Genomic DNA, 22,040 nt, shown 5'->3' with positions numbered 1-22,040 from the left:
AAACAACACCCATAAGAGCTATGGAGGAAACCGCTGCCCTGATCTCTCTGGATGAAAGAAGAGAAATAAAAATCCTTTCCCAATTCACTAAATTGGAAACCTTGGAGAGGCACCCACTCAGAACAAAAATCCACAAAACTGGCACAAAAAACCGTCTCAAAAGGACCAATTTCATACAGGAATCTCTAAACCTAAAAAAGAAACACCAACTTGAAAAAATTACTCTGGAATCCTCGATACACTATAATGAATCTCCACCCTGGGACGAAAGCCGGCCTCTTCCTACTATAAGGGACCATATTGAAAACATAAAAAGAAAATCTGATTACAGACCAACAGAGCTCAAGGAAATAGTGAACTGTTTTCTACATACCAATTACCCAATCAGTAAATCAGAGTTTACACGGATGGCTCATCCCATAAAGCCACCACAAATGGAGGAGCTGGAATACTTATCGAATGGCCAGATGGAGAAAAACTAGAAAAATCCTTTGCAACTGGAGAGCTCTCTGACAGTCACAGAGCAGAAAGGGAAGCACTAGCACTAGCTGCTACCATGCTAGCAAATCATCCAAGTTCCCCTCACAGTCAGATTGTCTTTCTAACAGACGCAAAAACAACCCTCCAAAGCCTGCAAAACTCTGATTCCCCTTATATTAAAAACCTCAGAACAGCACTTACAAAGCTCAACCACAACAGCAAAAAAAAACTGTTATTCAATGGATACCAGCTCACATACAACTAGCAGGAAATGAGAAGGCTGACACACTCGCCAAGAGTGGGAGAACAAACTCACAAGTAAACTCTGTATTGGTCTAGTCATATGAACACTCCAACATAACAATGAGAACGATGATGAAGAAGAAGAAGTCCGTATGGAAATTTGTCTTACAAATTGTGCATTACACCAAACAAAAAACATATATATGTCAAATATCATATCTGCTCTTCACTTCATTTTATTACTGGAACTCAGCGACTGGCAGGCCTATATAGTCATTCATGGTAATTAACTACATTTTTGCTTTAGTTGTTTATTGGAAAAAAAAGAGTACCACAAAACCCATTTTAACTATAATACGCTCATGGAATTTAGAGATTGCAGCTTAGCTTTCTTTTATATTAAAAGGGGCCCCGGGGAGGGGGTGAAGCTTGCAGGGTTACATATAATGGAAATGAGAGAATGTTGTTTTTATTAAGGTTTTTATTGGTGAGGGTTTTTTAATTTAAACTTAAATTCCGCTCATGTAGGCTACTTTGGTGACTGTTGTTTGTTTTAGATCTTTTTCATCGAAAAGGGGATTTTTAGCCACAAAACCATCCGAGGGGGGTTTGAACCTCCACTACCCCCGGCTACGCCCATGATCTTATCTGTGAATTAGTTTGTTTGTTGAAAGTCGGCGTTTTCATGACTTAAAAACTGAATAGACAAGTGTTATTTAAAATAAATATTAGCTTAAAATTTAATTTCTCATTATCTTATCTGAAGAAAAACACAACTAAATTTAGATTAGATTTAGAATATAGATCTAGTCTACATCTCTAGAAAATATTTGTAGCCTAAAGTGATAGAAGTTTTGTACAGTGACCATGGCATGAATGCACAAAAACAAGTAGAAGATCGATTACAAATATTAAGAAACGATATTTAATCATTTTATTATTTCACGCGAACCGATACGGAAGTAGATCCACGGCTAGCACGTTAACTATTTCATCTTTCTTCGTTGTGAAATAATTTTATTGAAATTAACAGTGTTAGTCTAAATATGCCGAGAGGTAACAGAATCTAAATATAGATCTAGATCTATCGGCTTTTTAGAAATCTTATGTGAATTATTTTGAAACACAAATGTAGAAATTTTTAACACTAAAATGCAATTTCATCGAATATGAATGATTATTTTATATTTTATAATTAGACTAGAGTCTACCTACGCCGTGCCTACGGCTACACTAACACTGTACTACTGTTACACAGACTTCACTCTTACTCTTAGTCTTAGACAGTCTTAGTTAGTACTCTTACTAACTAGATCTAAGTCTTAGTCTAGATCTAGATATAGTCATATATAGACTCTAGTAGATTCTTATATTAGGCACACCGTATTCGGGAACTAGGTCAAATTTTTATTTTATTTTTTTATTTGGTGATGGATTAACTTACAAAAAAAACTGAAAGCAGATTCTTATTTTGCAACTAGATCTAAATGACTATAAAAATAGCTGTGTTTCTTTGAATTACCACTCATAGTCAAGATTTTATTTTAAAATAAATCAGGTCACTTCATGCTCCTATAATAAATTATTTATAAACGCAGTTTTTGTGCTTTCTCCTTTAGCGCACACCGAGCACTGGTTAAGAAACACCACTATGTTATTGCTAATAAATTATATCTGTGTTAATTAAAAATTATTTAGATTGTATTAAAAGAAGTAGATTCACTTCTGCAATATGTATTATGTATTTATAGTATATTGCCTCTCTCTCTCTCTAGATATATATATATATATGCCTACCTACATAATCTATGTGTAGAAACAGACATAACAGACAGAAATAAATCTATATTTCTATATAATTATAGATCTATAAATTAATTATTATAATTTAATAAAGATGATATTTTCAACTAGGCTACATGTATTCTCTCTCTCTTTCTTTTAATTCCCATCCAAGAAGGACCCTCTTCTTTTCATAATTTGGATGTTCGTTTTGTTACACCTTAACATCCCCTCCCTCCCATAGATGCTTATAATTCTTTTCATGACTCTCTCCCCCTTCCCTCCAGTGCCTGTATGATAGGTTGTGACACTACACTTTTAGTGTAAACTTCCCTTCACCACCAGCACTCGCCTGGCGTGATCACCTGCAGTGGGCATGGTCTCTGGCTTCAAATTAGCAGCCCGCACTTTTTCTTTCATTCATAAATTATATATTCTAGATATCTCGATCTAGGTCACATTTATTTATTGAAAAAAATCATAGATTTATTAATCCCAATAATATTTCTTACGATTTTGCCTTGTGCACTATAGGAGAATGTGTTTAATTCATTATTATTCATTGAAACACCTCCTTTTTTAATTTTATTTAACAGCTAACAGTATGAATGTGATTGGAATGTCTTTCTAAAGATGTTTGGAAGCTTATTTTGATAGATCCACCAGCCTACGATCAAACAGGCTCATAATATAGCCTTCATCCCTTATATGGGTATGAATTGCCGGGGGAGGTTTAAACAATAGCTTTACATACTTGGTTACAGAGAATCTAAAAAACTGCGATCTGCTTTGGAAAAGCGGAACAAAAATACAGGAACTTATCTAAAATTGGACATGCACTGTCCCGAAACATCGTTTTTAGCTTCAAACATAAAAACAAATTAATTATAAACAAAAAAAGTGACGTGTTTCTTAAAGGAGAATTTGATGAGCTGTGCCTAATATAAGAAGCTACTATAGATAGTTACTAATCATTTTTATCATTTTATTACTTACTAGATCTAAGTCCTAAGTCTTACTTTATAACTTTATGATCATTAATAGTCATGCCTAGCCCACTAATCTAAATTTAGTTATTTTAGTAAATTTAGTAAAGGTGTTACTGTTAGTGTTACTCTTAGTCTTAGACTAAAGCTAGATCTAGTCAACTCTAGTCACTCTAGTCAAATGTGAATATATATTCGTTTGTTATGAATCTCACTCAACTCACTGCTCTATTTAGTATTTTGTGTCTGTTCTAGTTTCTTAATTTTTATAGTCTAGAACTAGATCTAGCCAATCTAGTACAGAATCTAGACTCTAGATTAGACTATATATATAAAATAATGGGGTATTAGTTTACGAGACTAGAAATGCTAAATCAGGTTTCTCTTATATTTAAAGAATATGCAGAAAAAAATGCAGATTACAAATATGTAATTTGATTTCCTCAGAGATAAATAGTTTTTAAAATATAAATTTTTAAGTTTTATTTCATATATATTGTCATTGGAAATACGCCTTTTTGGTTTTAAGGCTTAATACTAGACTATCTCCCTTGAATTACTTGCCAACATTTTTCTGTTGCTGTTTTGTCTTTCTTTCTAGCAGCTATTAGATCTAATATTAAAATTCATTTAAAATGATAGCATTTAATAAGAACAAAAAACTCTCTTTAAAAAAGTTATTGAAAAAATGAAGAAACAACTTCATCAATTTATTATTAACATTTTTTTAGACCTTCATTTCAGTAAATACACTTAAAAATGCATAAGTTGACAGCATAAGAACAGAAATCTCTTTTTAAAAAGTTATTGAAAAAAGAAGAAACATTAAAAACAACATGGTGGTCAGTAAAGGTATCTGGGCATCTAAACTATTACCGAGTCTAGACTAGATCTATCATACTTAATTGAATGATATTCATAGTTAGATGACTTTACTTTCTTTAGAGACTAGTAGAGAGTATTTTAGTAAGACCTTAAATCATGTCTTATCACTTATATTCACAGACACTTAAGTTTAAGTGTGACTAAACTAAACTTCTAAACTCATTAAAAAAGGTAAAAGTTTACTAAACACCATGTATGGCTCACTGACAATTTGTTCATGGATTCATGGGATAGTATTAATTAGTAACAGTTACAGTAATAGACATTACTATGATCTATGGGGCAGATGATGTTAAGGTCATCTGTTTATATGGCCAACGGTATATATATATATATAGATCTAAATATTTTTTTTTTTTTGTGTGCTATAGATCTTGTTTGTTTGTAATATTTAATACCTACAATATATATATATATATACAGTGCTTTTTAAAAAAAAAAAAAGGTGCCGGTACTCAATGATGGATAGCCTAATTTTAACTACTAATAAATTAATAATAATAAGGCTTGTCTTCAAGTCCGAAAATTTGTGAGGCATGTAGTATTTCCCATGTCTGCACACCCCCAGCTGTAACCTACATATTTTGCCTCATCTACGGCAAGCATAACCATTGTCCGCAGGTGGTTGATTTAGATTTTCTTTTCGCCATCTGCATCTGTCCTCGGCAGCAGATTTTCTTTTGGTCTCAAATGTGTAGCCCGTGGCCACTGTGAGTGACCTCCAGCTGTCTCGTTCTGAGGCTGCATGTAACCAAGTGCTCTCCTCTATGTCAGCTAAGCCTAAGCTGGTCTTTGAAGCGTTTCCGTGGGGCGCCTCTGCTACGTTGACCACCTTTTAGCTCATCAAAAAAGACTGCCTATGGCATACATTCGTCTCCCATACGGGTAATTGTCGTACCATTAGAAGTCCCTTTATACTGTCCAGACCGGCATTTGCAAGGACATCACTGTTTGTAGTGCGGTCTTGCCACTGTATGTCCATGATGGAGCGCAAGCATCTTTGGCGAAAGAGCTCAAGTACTCTTAGTTGCTTTCTGTATAGTATCCATGTCTCAGATCCATATAGATGGGTTGAGAGAACCACCGCCTAGTAGACATTGATTTTTGTAGGCAGGCAGAGTGATTTATTCCGCCAAACTCTCGCCTGAAGGCATCCAAAAGTGCTACTGGCCCTGGCCAGACGGTTATCAACTTCCCTTGAAAGCAAGGTGTCCTTTGATACTATACTAACTAGATATGTGAAGTGGTCTACCACTATTCGCTTACAGTGATCTTTGAAGCTGAGTAGGTTTTATTGGGTGACTTCTGGAACATTACTTTTGTTTTACCGAGGTTTATAGATAAACTGAAAGAGGCGGCAGTGTATGCCAATTCGTTGACTGCATTCTGGAGATCATGTTCACTGTGAGCTAGCAGGGTGCAATCATTGGCATAGAGAAGCTCTGTTATGACCATCTCCTTTGTTTTTGTATGGGATAGTAGACATCGAAGATTGAACACACTTCCTTCCGAATGAAACCTAATGTAAATGCCTAATAAATTAATAATAAGCATTAAAATAAAAGTAATAATTTTTCCCCACATTGAAAAAAGTGCTGGTACAGCATATCTGTGCATACCATCACAAAAAAAAAGTACTGTATATATATATATAAAATTGTAGATCGCACAAATATTACACATTCTGGTGCCAATATATACAATACACATTTTGATCATCAGTGTTACTTATTTGGACTTGTTTTAGATTGGCGGGTCTGTACCTTGCTAAAACAAATAGCAATGGTGGCAAATCATATCATACTGGCATCTAGTAAAATTTTCCATGACTGTCTAGCAAAAACTTTTTGCCTGTAAAAGAAAAAAATGAATTGTGCTTCATTTATTGGCAATAAGAATACTTGATTAATTATGGCGTTAACTAATGCTATAATCCTCTTTTTTTTTTTCATTAAAATTTTTTTTTCTTTTGTTAATAGGTGGCGGATCAGGTGGCAGGGGAGGAAAGAAAAGTCATAAAGGCCAGAGAAGACATTTCACTGATGAAGATGAGCTGAGAGAGCAAGCACAAAAGGCAGAGAAAGAGAAAGCTTGGAGGGTAATGTAGATAGTTCCTGCAGTCGATGCTAACTCCAAATTAATGCCACTTTAAAAGTATTCTAAACATTTACTGTAGGATGTTTTTGTATATATATATATATTAATGTTTGCTCTAGAACCAACAGAGATTATTTTAGAATTGTAAAACATACATTCATATACTGAAAAAATGTTTTTTTTTACTAGATTGTGCTAAAACAGAAAGAAAACCATCAACTTGATCATTTCTTTTTTAAATTAGATGTAGCACTTAGCCTTCATAAAAATCATACTACAGACATCATATTTTTAATCTCTTACAGTATAATTAATTAATTAATTTTTTAAAAGCGTCAGCAAGGAATTGAAAGTGATGAGGAAGAAGAAGAAGAAGCCAAGGATGGGGCAACAGGTGAGGCAGGTGCTAAAAATAGAGATATGCCTCCGTCAGAGTCATCAGAGTCGGAAAGTGAAAGTGAAGATGAGGAGGTAAATATGCTTTCCTGATTTATTTCTCATATTGTGTCACTGACATATAAATAAAAATTACAGCCAAACTTCAATATATTTGGGTAGTAAGACTGTTTTTTATTTTTGTGTGTGTGCGTGCATTCCATTTACATAAAAAAAACAACTTTTTGTGAAATATTGTATTTAAAGTGTTCTGATCAATACTGTATGCAAGTCTAAGCATATAAATATTCCATTTATACTTAGTCCATTGGGCCCTGATATTGTAGAATGCATTATTTATGGTTGTATTTATTTATTTTTTTTCAATGAAAATAAATGAAACAAGAGTAACAAATTTGTTTGTTGAATCAGCAATCATCATTAATATTTAATATTAAGGATGCTTCTAGCTGTGTAAAAGCTAGCTAGAGAAACTGACATTACTTGATGCTTTATTGCAGGTATGTCAAACATGGCTTTTGGGGACCGCATGCAGCCCGCGACCACTTTGCATGCAGCCTGCTTGGCCAGCTAAAAAATTATCAAAATAATGTTAAACTATTACGCTGGAAAATAAGAGATGACAAGCTACTTGAAATTGAAAAATAGTATTTGTTAAGCTGAACAACTAGAGTGAAAGCAAGCTACATATTGTCAAACTTAATTGCAAGTCATAGCAAATTATTTAGTGATGGGGATTTTATGAAGGAGTGTGTCGATAAAACTGCCGAAGTAATTTTTCCATAAAGGTGAAAACATTCAAAGAAATTGTGTTAACTAGGATCACTGTGGCAGATAGAAAAAATGACATGTCAGTCAGCTTGCGTGAACAATTAAAGTACAAAATAGTTGATTTTGAATTATTTTCATTGGCTCTGGATGAATCAACTGATGTAATGGGTGTAGCACAGTTGGCTATATTCATAAGGGCCTGTGACAGGAGGTGATATTGCAGTACAATTTACCTTTGGTAAAGCTAGCTAGATAACAACATATGAACCATGAAATGAAATGGTTTTGATGTATAGCTACTTGCAAAAATAAAAGAGACTTATGCTAATTTTAAATTTGATCATTTTCAGTGCATCATTCACCAAGATACATTTTGCGCACAACAATTACAGTTCGAATGTGTCATAGATCGGTTTCAGTCGCTCTCAATTTTATTCGTACCCGTGGTTTAAATCATCGCCAATTTTCAATGTTTCTCTGGATGACATTGGACATGAATTTGATTGTGTTCCCTACTACACAGAAGTCTGCTGGCTCTCTTGTCATAAAGCATTGAAGAGATTTTTTTGCACTGCGTGAGGAAATTGTATTGTTTCTGAACATGAAAGTTGAACCTGTTCAACATTTCCTAACTGACGAAAGGGTTCAGGATTTGGCATTTGCAGTTGATCTCACTGGTCACCTGCAAGACTTGAATTTAAAACTTCAAAGTAAAGACAAAATTGTCACAACTGCGAGTGAAGTGCTTTCAAACAAAATTATGATTGTGGATAAACCAAATATGAAGAGAAAATCTTGTTCACTTCTCATCGTGTCAGGAACTAAAAAGATTAAATATGGCTACAACATTTGGTAAAGATGCTTTCAATGACCGTTTTCGTGACTTTGTTTCATACTAGCAAGAATTTTCGTTGTTTGTAGGCCTATCTCCATTTTCATTTGCTTCTGAAAATTCTGCTGGTAATGTGCAACTAAGGCTGATAGAATAGCAGTCAGTTGAAAGTGAAGTATATAGAAGTGGCTGTGCCAAAATTTTACAGTTATTTACCTGAACAGTAGGTTGAATTGCGGAAATTTGCAGCCAGAATTTTAGCTATGTTTGCAAGCACTGATCTTTGTGAGCAGTTCTTTTCCATAATGAAAGCTACAAAAAAATCACACCTTTCATGATTATCTGATCAAAATTTGTCATCAGTGATGAAAAAGTCAGTGGCAAACAACCTTCAACCTGACATTAATAAACTTATATCCCAGAAAAGATGTCAAGCATCAGAACCAATGCTTTTTTCGTGACGGTACGCACCGGTATACCTTTTTCAATGTGGGGGGAAAAAATATTACTTTTCTTGTATTTTAGCATTTATTATTAATTTATTAGCAGTTAGAAGTTGGGCAATCCATCACTGAGTACCGTACCGGCACCTATTTTTTTTTTACAAAAAAAAAAGCACTGATCAGGACAAACAAAATAACGCGTAATCATAGTAATTTTTAATTACCAAATTGTGCTACAAATTTAGCTAACTAAGGGACAGGTATGCCATTAATTATTGTATTCTATTGTATTGTTTCTAATTTACATAAAATTAGTAGGCTGGGTTTTTTTTGGCTGCAACCCCTCAGGTCGTAGTAAGGTTTTATATGTCCCATACACCTTAATGAGTTTGTTTATATGGCCCATACACCTTACTGAGTTTGATATACCTGCTATATTGTATTGTAAAGTTATTAATACTTACAGTCAAGTATTTAAGTGTCCATCTGGTAACATGTAATCATGCTATTTGGTTATCAGTACTGTAAAAAAAAAAAGGTCCCTTAAACAAGTGGTTGGCCTCCTTCAGTTGTAAAATGACTATGGTTTATCTTGAACACCATGTGACTGTGGAGCCCTATTTTGGAGAGACACTCCCGTCCACATACTTAAACAAGTAAAGCAGACTAAATCAGGATCAATTATTTTGGTCCTAATTTTTTTATTTGTTTTCATTAAAGCCTATATCTTAAAACTTTCATTATGACCATGTTTTTATTATTCATTATTTTAAAATTTAAACTTTAATTTTATGTTATCATGAAAGTTTCAAATGTTAAGGTGATGAAAATTCACTGTTCTATTTGTGGGGGGTGAGGCTAAGAAATGAACCTTTAGAACATCTAAGAAGCCCATTTATACATGTACTTCCTAAATGAGTCTTGCAAAGTTTGATACCAATACTTTTGATTTTAGACTTTGATGTTTGAGAAGATGAGTAAAATAGTTTTAACTATATTTTGTTTAACCCTCTTAAGAGGTCGCAGCCGATCTATCGGCCCAAGGCTATTTTGTGAAAAAGGCGACATGTAGGCCTAAAAGAGTAGAGTAAATGAGAAATGGACCAGTTCTTACCCAAATTTCAAGAAAAACAAACCCTATTACAGCCTTTTTTGACATGACCAAGATTTAGTATTTAATCTGTTTATACAACCAAAACTATGGAGAGCTGTCAGATCCGGAATCCAATGCGCAGCTCATCGCAAATATAGGAGTGCTTTTTTGAAGCTTCCAACATAAAAATGAGAACAAAGAAAAAGAAAGAATATTAGAAAAATTAAATTAGTTGCAATAAAGTTCAATCTAGAATTTATTTCATAATTAATATTTAGCTATTACTGATCACTATTTTATCACACATTTTAGAATATTTTGTTTCAGTTAAAGTTGTAAGTCCCTTACACTTTTTAAAACTCTTCATTCAGGGAAAGCCGAAAGGAGTTTCACATTTAATTGACATTGAAAATCCCAATAGGGCTGCTGGTAAAAGTTCCAAAAAAGTTACAGAATTAGGAGAAACAGGGGGCAGCAATCTTTCCAGGAGAGAAAGGTAATTTTTAGTGATTGTTTTTTTATAGACAGTTTTAGATCAGGATTTTGTGTGTGTTTTTCATATTTTTTTTAAAGCTCTTATTCTTAGATCATGAGAACAAAACATTGACATATATATATATGCAAACAAGGGAATGGCATTTCTGGCCTTGGGCCGTCCCGAGACATGGGCGTTAAACTTCTTGCTTCTTTGTTTAGCACTTTTGGAGCTCAAAAGTGCCCTACTTCTTTTCTATCATTGTGTCTGCCTCTTTTCCTCAGTCTGCCTTCATTACCCATCACTGTATCTCCTTATCTTCAAAATCTCCATACGTCTTAGACCAGTCCGTTTGCCGTGGACTGTGATGGGTAAGGGGGGATAAAGAGATCCTGGTATTTGAGTAGGTGTCTATCCGGGGATAAACCCCCACAACACAGTACTTTGGCTCTAAGTACCTCTAGACCTGAGGCCCAGATGGCCCGTTCTGGGTCAACTGGCTGGTCACACTGAGGGCAGTGGCTGGAGGGTCATTCAGGGAGCTGCTGTATTGGACACATGCCTGATGCAGCAGCTGACTGGGTATAGCACCTGTGTAGCCCTGACAGGCTCATTCTGGACATCTGAATGGCTTGTCCCCTTGTTGGACTCGATGGCGGGTGGAGAGCACAAGTGCCGAACTAATACAAATGTCCATGGACAACAAAAAAACCCATAAAAAACTACTTGCCCCAGATTTATGTCTGGGCAAGAAACATAGAATGGAAGAAAGGAGGAGGACACAAGAAACTCTATCTGGCCATCATTTCTGGTGGTCAGGTGCACAGAAGAGGGGAAAAACCTGACAAAGATGGGCCCTTTTCTCATCTACAAGGGACTTAAGTCATTAGTGGGAGAGCCCAAGAGTGTATCTAAGCTGCACAAGGCATCGGAACTCCTCAAAGAAGTTGATAGTAAGATATACTCTGATGGCTTCTATGATGCAGAAGTTATGCCACACAAGAGGAACACTGTGTGTGCCAGATGTGCTGGAGAGGGTCATGAGGACAAGGGCTGCACAGCCCAGTTCAAATGCTCAAATCCAAAACAGCCTAGCAAACCATGGTTTGATATATCTTGCAAAAGTGTTATTGGCGATAGGAAAAAACTACTGGCTGCATTTATAAAGAATCCTTCCCAGGAAAATCTAAAGCTATTCAGGATAGCTAGAGTGAAGGCTAGACAAACCATGACTTGACTTAATCCCGTGCACTCCCAGGGGAGCATCGTCCCGAGACATGACGTTAAACTGCGCTCCTCTTTCCTTAGCACTTTTGGAGCTCAAAAGTGCCCTACTTCTTTTCTATCATTGTGTCTGCCTCCTCTTTTCCTAAGTCTGCCTTCATTGATCATCACACTGTCTCCTTAACTTTAAATTCTCACTACGTCCTAGACCAGTCCGTTTGCCGTGGACTGCGACGGGTAAGGGGGGATAAAGAGATCCTGGTGTTTGAGTGGTGGCTATCTGAGGATAAACCACAACAACACAATACTTTGGCTCCAAGTTCCCCTAGACCTGAGACCCAGATGGCCCGCTCTGGGTCAACCGGCTGGTCATGCCGAGCTACCAGCATAGGTCGACGAGGGCGGTGGCTGGAGGGTCAATCAGGGAGCTGCTGTATCGGACACATGTCCGATGTAGCAGCTGACTGAGTATAGCACCTGTGTAGCCCTGGCGGGCTCATTCTGGACATCCGAATGGCCCGTCCCCCTGTTGGACTCGATGGCGGGTGGGGAGCACAGGTGCCGAATTAACCAAAATATATATGGACAAAAAAACACACACAAAACTACTTGCCCCAGACCTATGTCTGGGCAAGAAACGACGAATTGACGATAAAAAAGAGGAGGTCCCAAAAAGCTGTGCCACCTGGCCATCATTTCTGGTGGTTAGATGCACAGAGGAGGGAAAAAGCCTGACCAAGTTGAGCCCTTTTATTATCTATAAGGGACTCAAGTCAGTAGTGGGAGAGCCCAAGAGTGTGTCTAAGCTACACAAAACAATGGAACTCCTTGTAGAAGTAGACAGCAAGACACACTCTGATGGGCTTTTAAGATGCAGAAGACTCTGTGATCTCCAAGTGGAAGTCATGCCACACAAGAGTCTGAACACCAGCAGAGGTGTAATCAGCTCTAGGGACCTACTGGAATGTTCCGAGAAGGAAATAGTGGAGGGCATTGAAGGAGTCACCCATGCCCGGCGCATTACCAGGCGCAGGGAGGGTGAGGAGGTCAAAACCGCCACTATTATCCTCACATTCGGAACTAGGACACCGCCAGAGTATGTGAAGGCAGGATACCTACGAGTTCCAGTGAGGCCCTACATACCTAACCCCATGAGGTGCTTCAAGTGCCAGGGTTATGGACACGGCGCGGCAGTCTGCAAGAGGAACACTGTGTGTGCCAGATGTGCTGGAGAGGGTCATGAGGACAAGGGCTGCACAGCCCAGTTCAAATGCCCAAACTGTCAAGCTGGCCACTCAGCCTACTCCAAGGACTGCCCTGTGTGGAAACAGGAGGTTGCCGTGCAGGAGTACAAGGCAAGAAATGGATGTACCTTTAGCCAGGCGAAATCGGCTGTACTGGCCCTACCCAAGGGCCAATTCGGCTTGACAAAGACCTACGCCCAGGCTGTTGCTAAGAAAGGAAGATCCATAGCCACACAGACGGACACATTGACCCCCACCACCCCCTCCTCCTCCCCCAACTCAGAAGAAAACACCGCCAAAGAACACACCTCTGAAGAAACAAGAAAGCCCTGTTGTCATGCTAAAGAACAGGTTCTCTGTGCTCGCTGATGAGAGCATGGAGACTGAGCAGCATGTCAAAACCAATACTCCGGGAGAACCCGGAGACATCATGTCTGACACAGGTTCTCCTCAGAGAACCCAGCCAGACACCCCAACCTCTACCGAGTTAGAGGTTGACCAACTCCCTAAGGGGAGAAATCAAAGCGGAGAGGATGCCCGAGGTGAGAGAGGAGGAAATAACCTCCGCTCTAACCAGAGGGATCTCCCCTCTCCAGAGAGAAAGACTTCCCCCAAAAGGGGGTTGTCCTCCTCTCCATCCAAACCCAAGAATAAAAATACCAAGGTCACTGGAATAAAGGGAAACCCCTCCGGGGGCCTCCCAAGGCCAAATAGCTCCAAGTAGGTCATCTAGAATAAGCCATGGATTCCAGAATTGTACAGTGGAATTGTAGAGGCCTCAAGGCCAATTACGAGGAAATGCAGCTACTGATGGACTCTGAGACTCCTGTAGCTGTCTGCTTACAGGAAACATTTCTGAAAGATTGCATCAGCTTCCGAAGCTACCGTGCTTACACCAAGAATGTTGAGGATGCAGAGAGAGCATCAGGTGGAGTCTGTATCCTTGTGAAGGATAGCATCCCCCATGAGAGGGTAGAACTACAGACCACACTACAGGCCGTAGCAGCTAGGATAACCCTTCACAAGGTTATCACTTGCTGCAGCCTGTATCTACCACCAGGCGCTCCATTAAACCGAACAGACATGGAGGACCTATTGAAACAACTCCCCCGGCCTTATTTAATCCTTGGGGATTTCAATGCCCATAACACCATGTGGGGATCCAACAATACCGACACAAGAGGTCGTATGCTGGAGGATATCTTCCTCCAACATGATTTATGCATACTTAATGATGCATCACCGACCTACTTGCACCCAGGAACTGGATCATTCACATGCATTGACCTCACCGTATGCGTCCCCGGACTTCTGGACGATTTTAAATGGTCAGTTAGCAATGATCTACGGGGAAGTGATCAATTCCCAATCATCATTACTAACAATCTCCCTTCATTGGGACGACCTCAGCGGTGGAAACTGAATAAGGCTGATTGGGAACAATTCCAAAAAAGATGCTCTGAGGATATCACAGAAAATATCCTCCATGAACAGAACCCAGCTGATACCTTTGCTAGCAAGCTACTAAGTATAGCCAGGAAAGTTGTACCCCTAACCTCTGCAAATCCAAAACGGCCTAGCAAACCATGGTTTGATACAGCTTGCAAAAGTGCTATTGGTGATAGGAAAAAACAACTGGCTGCATTTATAAAGAATCCTTCCCAGGAAAACCTAAAGCTATTCAGGATAGCTAGAGCAAAGGCTAGACAAACCATACGGTCAGCCAAAAGGAATTCCTGGAGAAGTTTTGTCGGCAGTCTGGATGCCAAAACTTCTGCTAGAGCGGTTTGGAAGGCAGTAAGGCGAATCAAAGGGAAAGAATCAAATGCAATAGGGCATTTGAAAAACCAAGGACGAACTGTCACGTCCCCCAGAGAAATAGCTGACTGCCTTGCATCCTCAATAGCAGAAAAATCATCCACTGCACACTACACGCCAGAGTTCCAAAAAGTCAAAACCAGGGAGGAAAGACACCCCATTGATTTCAGGTCAGAGAACAATGAAGACTACAACAAACCGTTCTCGCTTGAGGAACTGAGGGAATCGCTGGACAAGTCACATGACACAGCGCCTGGAGAAGACGAAATCCATTACCAGTTCCTCAAGCACCTTCCCGAACCCTCATTGGCAGTCCTGCTAGGGGTCTATAACTGTGTGTGGCAAACAGGCGCCTTCCCAAACAGCTGGAGGAAAGCCACAGTTATACCGATACCTAAACCGGGAAGAGACGGTTCTGACCCAGCTAACTATCGACCAATAGCACTAACAAGCTGCATCTGCAAAACCATGGAAAGAATGATTAACAGTAGGCTGGTCTGGTACCTGGAAAGGAATAAAGTGATCTCAAACTACCAGTGCGGATTCCGGCAGGGGCGGACAACAACTGACCACCTGGTAAGGCTGGAAGCTTATATTAGAAATGCATTACTCAGAAGAGAACATCTAGTAGCTGTATTCTTCGATATAGAAAAGGCCTATGACACAACCTGGAAACATGGCATTCTACGTGACCTGGCGCTTATGGGGCTTAAGGGACACCTCCCCCGTTTTGTGGAGGAATTCCTGAAAGATCGAAAATTTCAGGTCCGAGTGGGCAACTCCGCTTCTGACACTCATGACCAGGAAATGGGTGTACCCCAGGGCAGCATTCTGTCAGTCACCCTGTTCAACATTAAAATAAATAGCATCATAAATGCGCTGTCCCCTGGCATAGAGTGCTCTTTGTATGTCGATGACTTTGTCATTCTTACTTATGGGAAAAACATGAACACCTTAGAAAGGAAATTACAGTTATGTTTAAACAAAATTCAGGGTTGGGCAAACTATAATGGTTTCAAATTCTCAGACTCCAAAACAGTTAGTATGCATTTTTGTAATCTAAGGGGACTCCACCCAGACCCTGAACTATTTATACACAAAAAGAAGATCCCTGTCGTGAAAACTACAAAATTTTTAGGCCTCACCTTAGATTCCAAATTTAATTTTCTCCCCCACATTAAGGAACTTAGGAAGAAATGCCAAAAGTCATTAAACATACTAAGAGTACTCAGCCATACGGACTGGGGAGCTGACAGAGATACCTTGCTGCTGCTCTATCGGAGTCTAATTCGATCCAAGCTAGACTACGGATCCATAATATATGGAGCAGCAAGGAAGTCGTACCTAAAAATACTGGAACCAATACAAAATGCTGCCCTGCGTCTCTGTCTCGGCGCGTTTCGTACATCACCTATCCCAAGTCTCCATGTGGAGGCTGGAGAACTCCCCATGGATATAAGAATGAAAAAGCTTGCAATGCAGTATATAGTCAAGCTAAAATCCAACCCCACGAACCCTGCTTTTGACTCCATATTTAACCCCACAGAGGTAGAATTATACAATCGAAGGCCTAACGTCATACAGCCGTTGGGCCTTCGAATGAGAGAACCCATCCAAAATTTAACCCCACCCATTGACCAAATCTCTAAAATAGAAACCCCTCAGAATCCTCCTTGGCTAATGAATAAACCCAAATTAAATTTATCCCTCCTTAATTTCAAAAAAGAAAATACAGACCCAAGCATACTACAAGTCCACTTTAGGGAACTGCAGGAGAGCTACGGAGATTGTGGCACCATCTACACAGACGGATCCAAAATGGAGGGAAAGGTCGCGTGTGCCTGCTCCTTTCGGAACAAAACAATCTCCCGTAGACTCCCCGATGGCTGCTCCATCTTTACGGCCGAATTGCACGCAATATTGCTTGCACTTATGGCCGTAAAAGCATCAGAAAGGAGTAAATTTATAATCTGCTCCGACTCCAAATCTGCATTGCAAGCTTTGGGGCGGATGAATACTGACATCCCATTGGTACATAAGAGCCTGAAGCTGTTGGACCTAATAACAGCCGACCGTAGGGATGTCACCTTCATCTGGGTCCCCTCCCATGTTGGCATTGAGGGAAACGAAGCCGCAGACAGAGAAGCAAAGAGAGCCCTAAATCATGCGGTGTCAGGAACCCAAATTCCCTACTCGGACCTGAGACAAAGTATTGCCTCTGCCACCTATCGAGAGTGGCAGAACCGATGGGAGGCTGAGACTCACAGTAAACTCAGGCAGATTGTGGCGGATGTCAGGTGGCGGCCCACATCTAAGGGTCTGACAAGGCGTGGTAGCACAACCATGTCCAGACTTAGGATTGGCCACACCTACATCACGCACTCTTTTGTACTGAAGAGAGAGGAGCCCCCACTTTGCGAGTACTGTGACTCTCGCCTCACCGTGGAACATATCCTCGTTGATTGCCCCAGATACCAGGATGTCAGGGCGAAATATTTTAGAGCCACTAATCTAAAAACACTATTTAATAATGTCGACCCTGGGAAGGTACTGGGCTTTATTCGGGAAGTGGGGCTATCTACGAAGATCTGATTTCTGAATTTGTGAACATGCACTATTTACATTAGATTTTTACCAAATATTTAAATTTTTACTACCTTTACTATTTTAACTGTGAATAGACCTTGATTTTAATTATATGACTGTATAGAATCTGGCCCTTGTTGTTTAGAGAGAGAGTAGTCCTTAAGGGACTGCAGGCACGACATGGCCTAAATTGTGCCGATGTGCCTCAAATCAACAAACAAACAAAAAAAAACCAGGGGAGCATAGGGCCGTAACCACCTCTCTCCACTGAACTCGGTTCTGAGCAGCTTTCTTCATCTGCTCCCATGTCATTCCAGTACCCTCAGATTCACTGACGACTGACCTCTTTCAGGTTTGCTTAGGTCTGCCCACTTTCCTCTTTCCTTGTGGGTTCCAGTCAAGTGCCTGCCTTGCAACATTGGTAGCTGGTTTTCGCAGGGTGTGTCCTATCCAGCTCCATTTTCCTTTTGTGATGTCTTGGGCTATGGGCTTTTGTCTAGTTCTCTCCCACAGATCAATAGTAGTTATCTTTTCTGGCCACCTAATTCCTAATATCTGGCGTAGGCATCTGTTAACAAAGGTCTGGAGCTATTCCATATTTGTTTTAGTGACTCTCCAAGTTTCTGAACAGTTTGTTGTGGCCTCCCACCGATCCTGCCACTCTTGATAGGTGGCAGAGGCAATACTCTGTCTCAGGTCTGAGCAGGGAATTTGGGTTCCTGACACCACTTGATTTAGGGTTCTTTTTGCTTCTCTGTCTGCCGACATGATAAAGAACAACAGAGTCCTTTCCCTTTGGATAAGTCTTGTTATTTAAAGAATAGGATTTTTAAATATTTTGCTTGTTTACAATTTTTCCCAAGTTATTCCAGGTTTGAAAAAAAAAAGAAAAGAAATGTTATTAAGGGGCTGATTAAAATGTGGCTATAAATTTCTCTTAGTTACATTGTTATTCCCTAACTATAAATCTTGTATCACACACATTTGCAGAGAAGAACTTGAGAAAATTGAAGCAAGAAGGCGTTATCAAGCCCTCCATTTAGCTGGTAAAACAGAAGAAGCCCAATCAGATTTAGCTAGGTTAGCTATTATTAGGAAACAGAGAGAAGAAGCAGCTAAAAAGAAAGAAGAGGAGAAAAAGTGTAAGTATAGCCATAAACGTTTTGAAATTTTATCCCAGGCTACATTTAGGACTCACTCATTAGCTTATACTGTTTGACTATCTATATTAATGTACTCATATTTGACTTGATCATCTAGATTTTTACTATTTGACTCATACACCTGTCTTATTTCTTTTGGATCATAACCCCCAAGACAATTGTGCAACAGCTTGTATTCAAGAATATATAGAGTACATGTTAACTAAAAATTACAATTGTAAGATTTTAAAACAAATGTGTTGAATACTATATTCAGGGTTCGTAGCGTCCCTAAAATCTCCTAAAAAATGAAAAGTCTCCTAAAATCCTAAAATTCTCCTAAAAATTGCAGAAAGTCTCCTAAAATTTTGTCCACTCTCCTAAAATTTTTACCCAATATTTTTTAAAATATAATTTTGCTTATTTCTTGCTAAAAATGCGGCGGGGAAAACACAACAGCGTAACTAGGCATTCTGATCGCATGACCTTACGAGCTGGCTGTGTTAATGAGCTGACAAGTGACGCTTCTACACCGCCTTTCACCCACTTGTGAAGCGCGACCTCGTGATCGAAGATGGCCTTGGTTCAAGCAAGCATTTCGCCTGGCAGTATTTTTCTGAAGTCGACGTAGAAATGTTTGTTTCCATTTATTGTTACCACTAAAGACGCGCTAGATCTAGTCTGTAGTGACTATTGTCTATAATTAGAGCAATTACCAGACTAATTTGTAGGCTACACCCCTCCGGGCCCTCCCTCACCTAAAATCTTCTTGTAAGTGTAAGAGTGACTTCGCGTGGAAAGTCGGTTAATCTTCTAGATCTAGCTAGTATCTAGTAATAGTATCTAGATTTAGATTTAGATCTAAGTTAGATCTAGTGCAGATAATTCGCACCTAATATGAAAAATCAGTGAATTTTAGTCAATTCAATGATCTCGATACATCTAATGTCTAGATTACTCTAGAAATACGCTAGATTCTAGATTTACGCTAAATCACTTAGAGTCTAGTGAAGATAATTAGCACAAAGAAGTGAAAAGCCCGCAAATTTAGTGACTTAGATCTAGACTCTAGATCTATGGTATATCCAGTGAAGATAATTCGCATACTGTGGCAAAAAGTCTGCAAATTTTAGTGACTTATATCTAGACTCTAGATCTACGGTATATTCAATGAAGATAATTCGAACACAGCCACGAATTTTAGGGACTTATATCTAGACTCTAGATTTACTCGACATCACTAGAATCTAGTGAAGATAATTCTCACACAGCCGTGAAAAGTCCGCAAAATTGAGTGACATAGAGTTAGAGTCCGCTGATTTTAGCGAATTAGCTTTAGAGTCTAGATCTTCTGTAAATTTAGTGAAGATAATATTCACACAGCAATGAAAAGTCCGCTAATTTTCTCGACTTTGATCTAGACTCTAGATTTATGCTAAATCACTAGAATATATATAGTGAAGATATTTCTCTCACAGCCCTGAAAAGTCAGAGCATTTTAGTGACTTAGATCAAGAGTCTAGATCCACTGTAGATTTAACGAAAATATTTCTCATGCAGCTGTGAAAAGTCCGTAAAAATTATTTCACTCGTAAAAGCCATGGAAACTATATGGTTGAAAAAGATTCTGCTTGGAAAAAAAACGCGAATAGGTCTAATCGCCCCCCCCCCCACCCCCCCACACACACACCCAATCCAAAAGCCATTTTTTAGTAAGCAAATGTCAACTAAACATTCAAATAGACCTATAATGCCCTATATAATACTAGCTATGTTTATGAGAAGGATTTAAGTTAGCTAATAAAAGAATAAAACATTACCTCAAATGCACACCATGACTTAATTATCTATAAGATACACATAGGAACTAATAATGTACATTTCCATTACAGAGAATACACATTATGATAGCATCTCTAAGAATGTTTCTTATTTTAAAAAATGGAAAAGCAACCATTTGTAATGTTTTTAAAATAAATGTTTGAAAAAAATGGTTGTTTGAGGTTTTGGGATGACAGTCAAGTTGTTACTTGATTAAAAGATAACTTTCATTACATTTTCTGTGGACATACCACAGCTGATAACATTGTTTCTTGGCATATTGGCAAGATATTTATTATTTTTAAAATCAAATAACAATAATTGATTTGATAAATGCTTAGTTTTGTGTATGTTTTACTATGTATCACACAAACGGATAGGAAACACACACACACATCATACATTTCATCCTTAAAAAACCTCCTAAAATTTTGTCATGGAAAAGTGCTACTAACCCTGTATATTTATATTAGATGAGGTTTAACTAATGGACAAAAAATGTGTATTGATTTGTTTTGTTATAAATAATCTCAGTGTTGGCTCAGTGACTTTTTTAATCACATCATTTGTAAATTAAAATAAATTCTAATCATTTTGCTTGACTGTGATTATTTCTATTGAAATGGTCCTTGTGTTTGAACAATTCAATACATTTTAGTTCATGACTATTGTTTTCCTTTCTTCATTTTAGCCAAAGAAGCAGCAAAAGAAGTAGCAAATAAGACAAAAGGAAAATCTTGACCATGATGAAATGGAAGTGTTAACAAATAGTCTGCTCTTTTCAATAAAGCTACATATGCATGATTTTTTATGGCCAAATTGGTAGTGTTTGTGAATGTACACCTGTTACATCGGCTTAAAACTTTTACTCACAGATATAAAATGCTGTTTTGGTGTCAGTTAATACCACTAAGTTGTATTAATTTTTTTTTTCAAGGTTACACATTGCCTCAATATATTTTTTTTTGTTTTAACCTATGTTACACTTTACAAATTGATAGCTTTGAAAAATATGGTTAGGTGGCAGTGTTTGGTTATGCTATGCATATCCTGACTAAATGTACTTGTAATTTTTTTTTTAGTCAAAATTTTGAATGTTTCTCAATTGTAAAAAGAATAGTGTTGATTTTGCTTTGATTATACAAAGGTAATGAAAACTAATTATTTTAGTTTCATAATTTTTTCATGTCTTCAGCATATTTTTTTTCTCTATCTTGGGTATGCATTCCTTCTTTGGGTACTCAAATGTATGGGTAGTGGTATTCTCACTCCAGAAAAAAAACATTTTGGTAATGCAATTAGAGCAATTCTTAAGAATAATGTAGAAGTATAAGGCCTCCAAAATTAGTTGTTTGTAGACTGGTGAAGATAAAAAGTTTACTTACAGGGAAAGAAACAAGCATTATGAAAAATGCTCTAGTGAAAATAAGTAGATATTTATGTTTTTGTTTTGATTTTATTTAAATTATCATTTTAAGTTCTACATTCTGATTCAGGTGATCCCTACAAAGGCATTATTTAACAGATAATTGAAAATGTCATATTGATTTCTCAAAATACTTGTTCTTAAGAATTACTATTCATTTAACTTAAAGTTTAAAGAAATGCAAAATAAAACTGAAGATTGAAAACAAAATTGAATTTATGTTGTGTATTATTCACGATAGTGAGTGCAACAATTATGTTCAGTGCAAAACATACTTCATTCTTTTCAAACTAGGT

General features: G+C 38.0%; 2 protein-coding genes across 3 annotated transcripts; both read left to right on the top strand.

Moving 5' to 3' along the window:
- The first annotated feature begins 1,628 nt into the window (after positions 1–1,628).
- LOC106075166 (28 kDa heat- and acid-stable phosphoprotein-like) lies at positions 1,629–21,954 on the top strand. 2 transcript variants are annotated; one of them, XM_056020266.1, is made up of 6 exons: positions 1,629–1,779; positions 6,356–6,474; positions 6,807–6,944; positions 10,380–10,504; positions 18,346–18,497; positions 21,010–21,954. In XM_056020266.1, the coding sequence occupies exons 1-6, from the start codon at positions 1,770–1,772 to the stop codon at positions 21,057–21,059; spliced, it is 594 nt and encodes a 197-aa protein (XP_055876241.1). In that variant the 5' UTR covers positions 1,629–1,769; the 3' UTR covers positions 21,060–21,954. The 2 variants fall into 2 exon arrangements, with proteins under 2 accessions (XP_055876241.1, XP_055876240.1); XM_056020265.1 differs by lacking the exon at positions 1,629–1,779 and adding an exon at positions 4,313–4,343.
- Positions 13,693–17,578, top strand: LOC129924579 (uncharacterized). Its single transcript, XM_056020256.1, has 2 exons — positions 13,693–13,977; positions 16,252–17,578. The coding sequence occupies exons 1-2, from the start codon at positions 13,693–13,695 to the stop codon at positions 17,359–17,361; spliced, it is 1,395 nt and encodes a 464-aa protein (XP_055876231.1). The 3' UTR covers positions 17,362–17,578.
- Positions 21,955–22,040: the final 86 nt, after the last annotated feature.

This window comes from Biomphalaria glabrata, chromosome 2 (genome assembly GCF_947242115.1).
Source record: "Biomphalaria glabrata chromosome 2, xgBioGlab47.1, whole genome shotgun sequence".
Taxonomy (NCBI): domain Eukaryota; kingdom Metazoa; phylum Mollusca; class Gastropoda; family Planorbidae; genus Biomphalaria; species Biomphalaria glabrata.
Note: the sequence above shows the minus strand (reverse complement) of the source record. Positions and strands in the feature narration are given on the sequence as shown.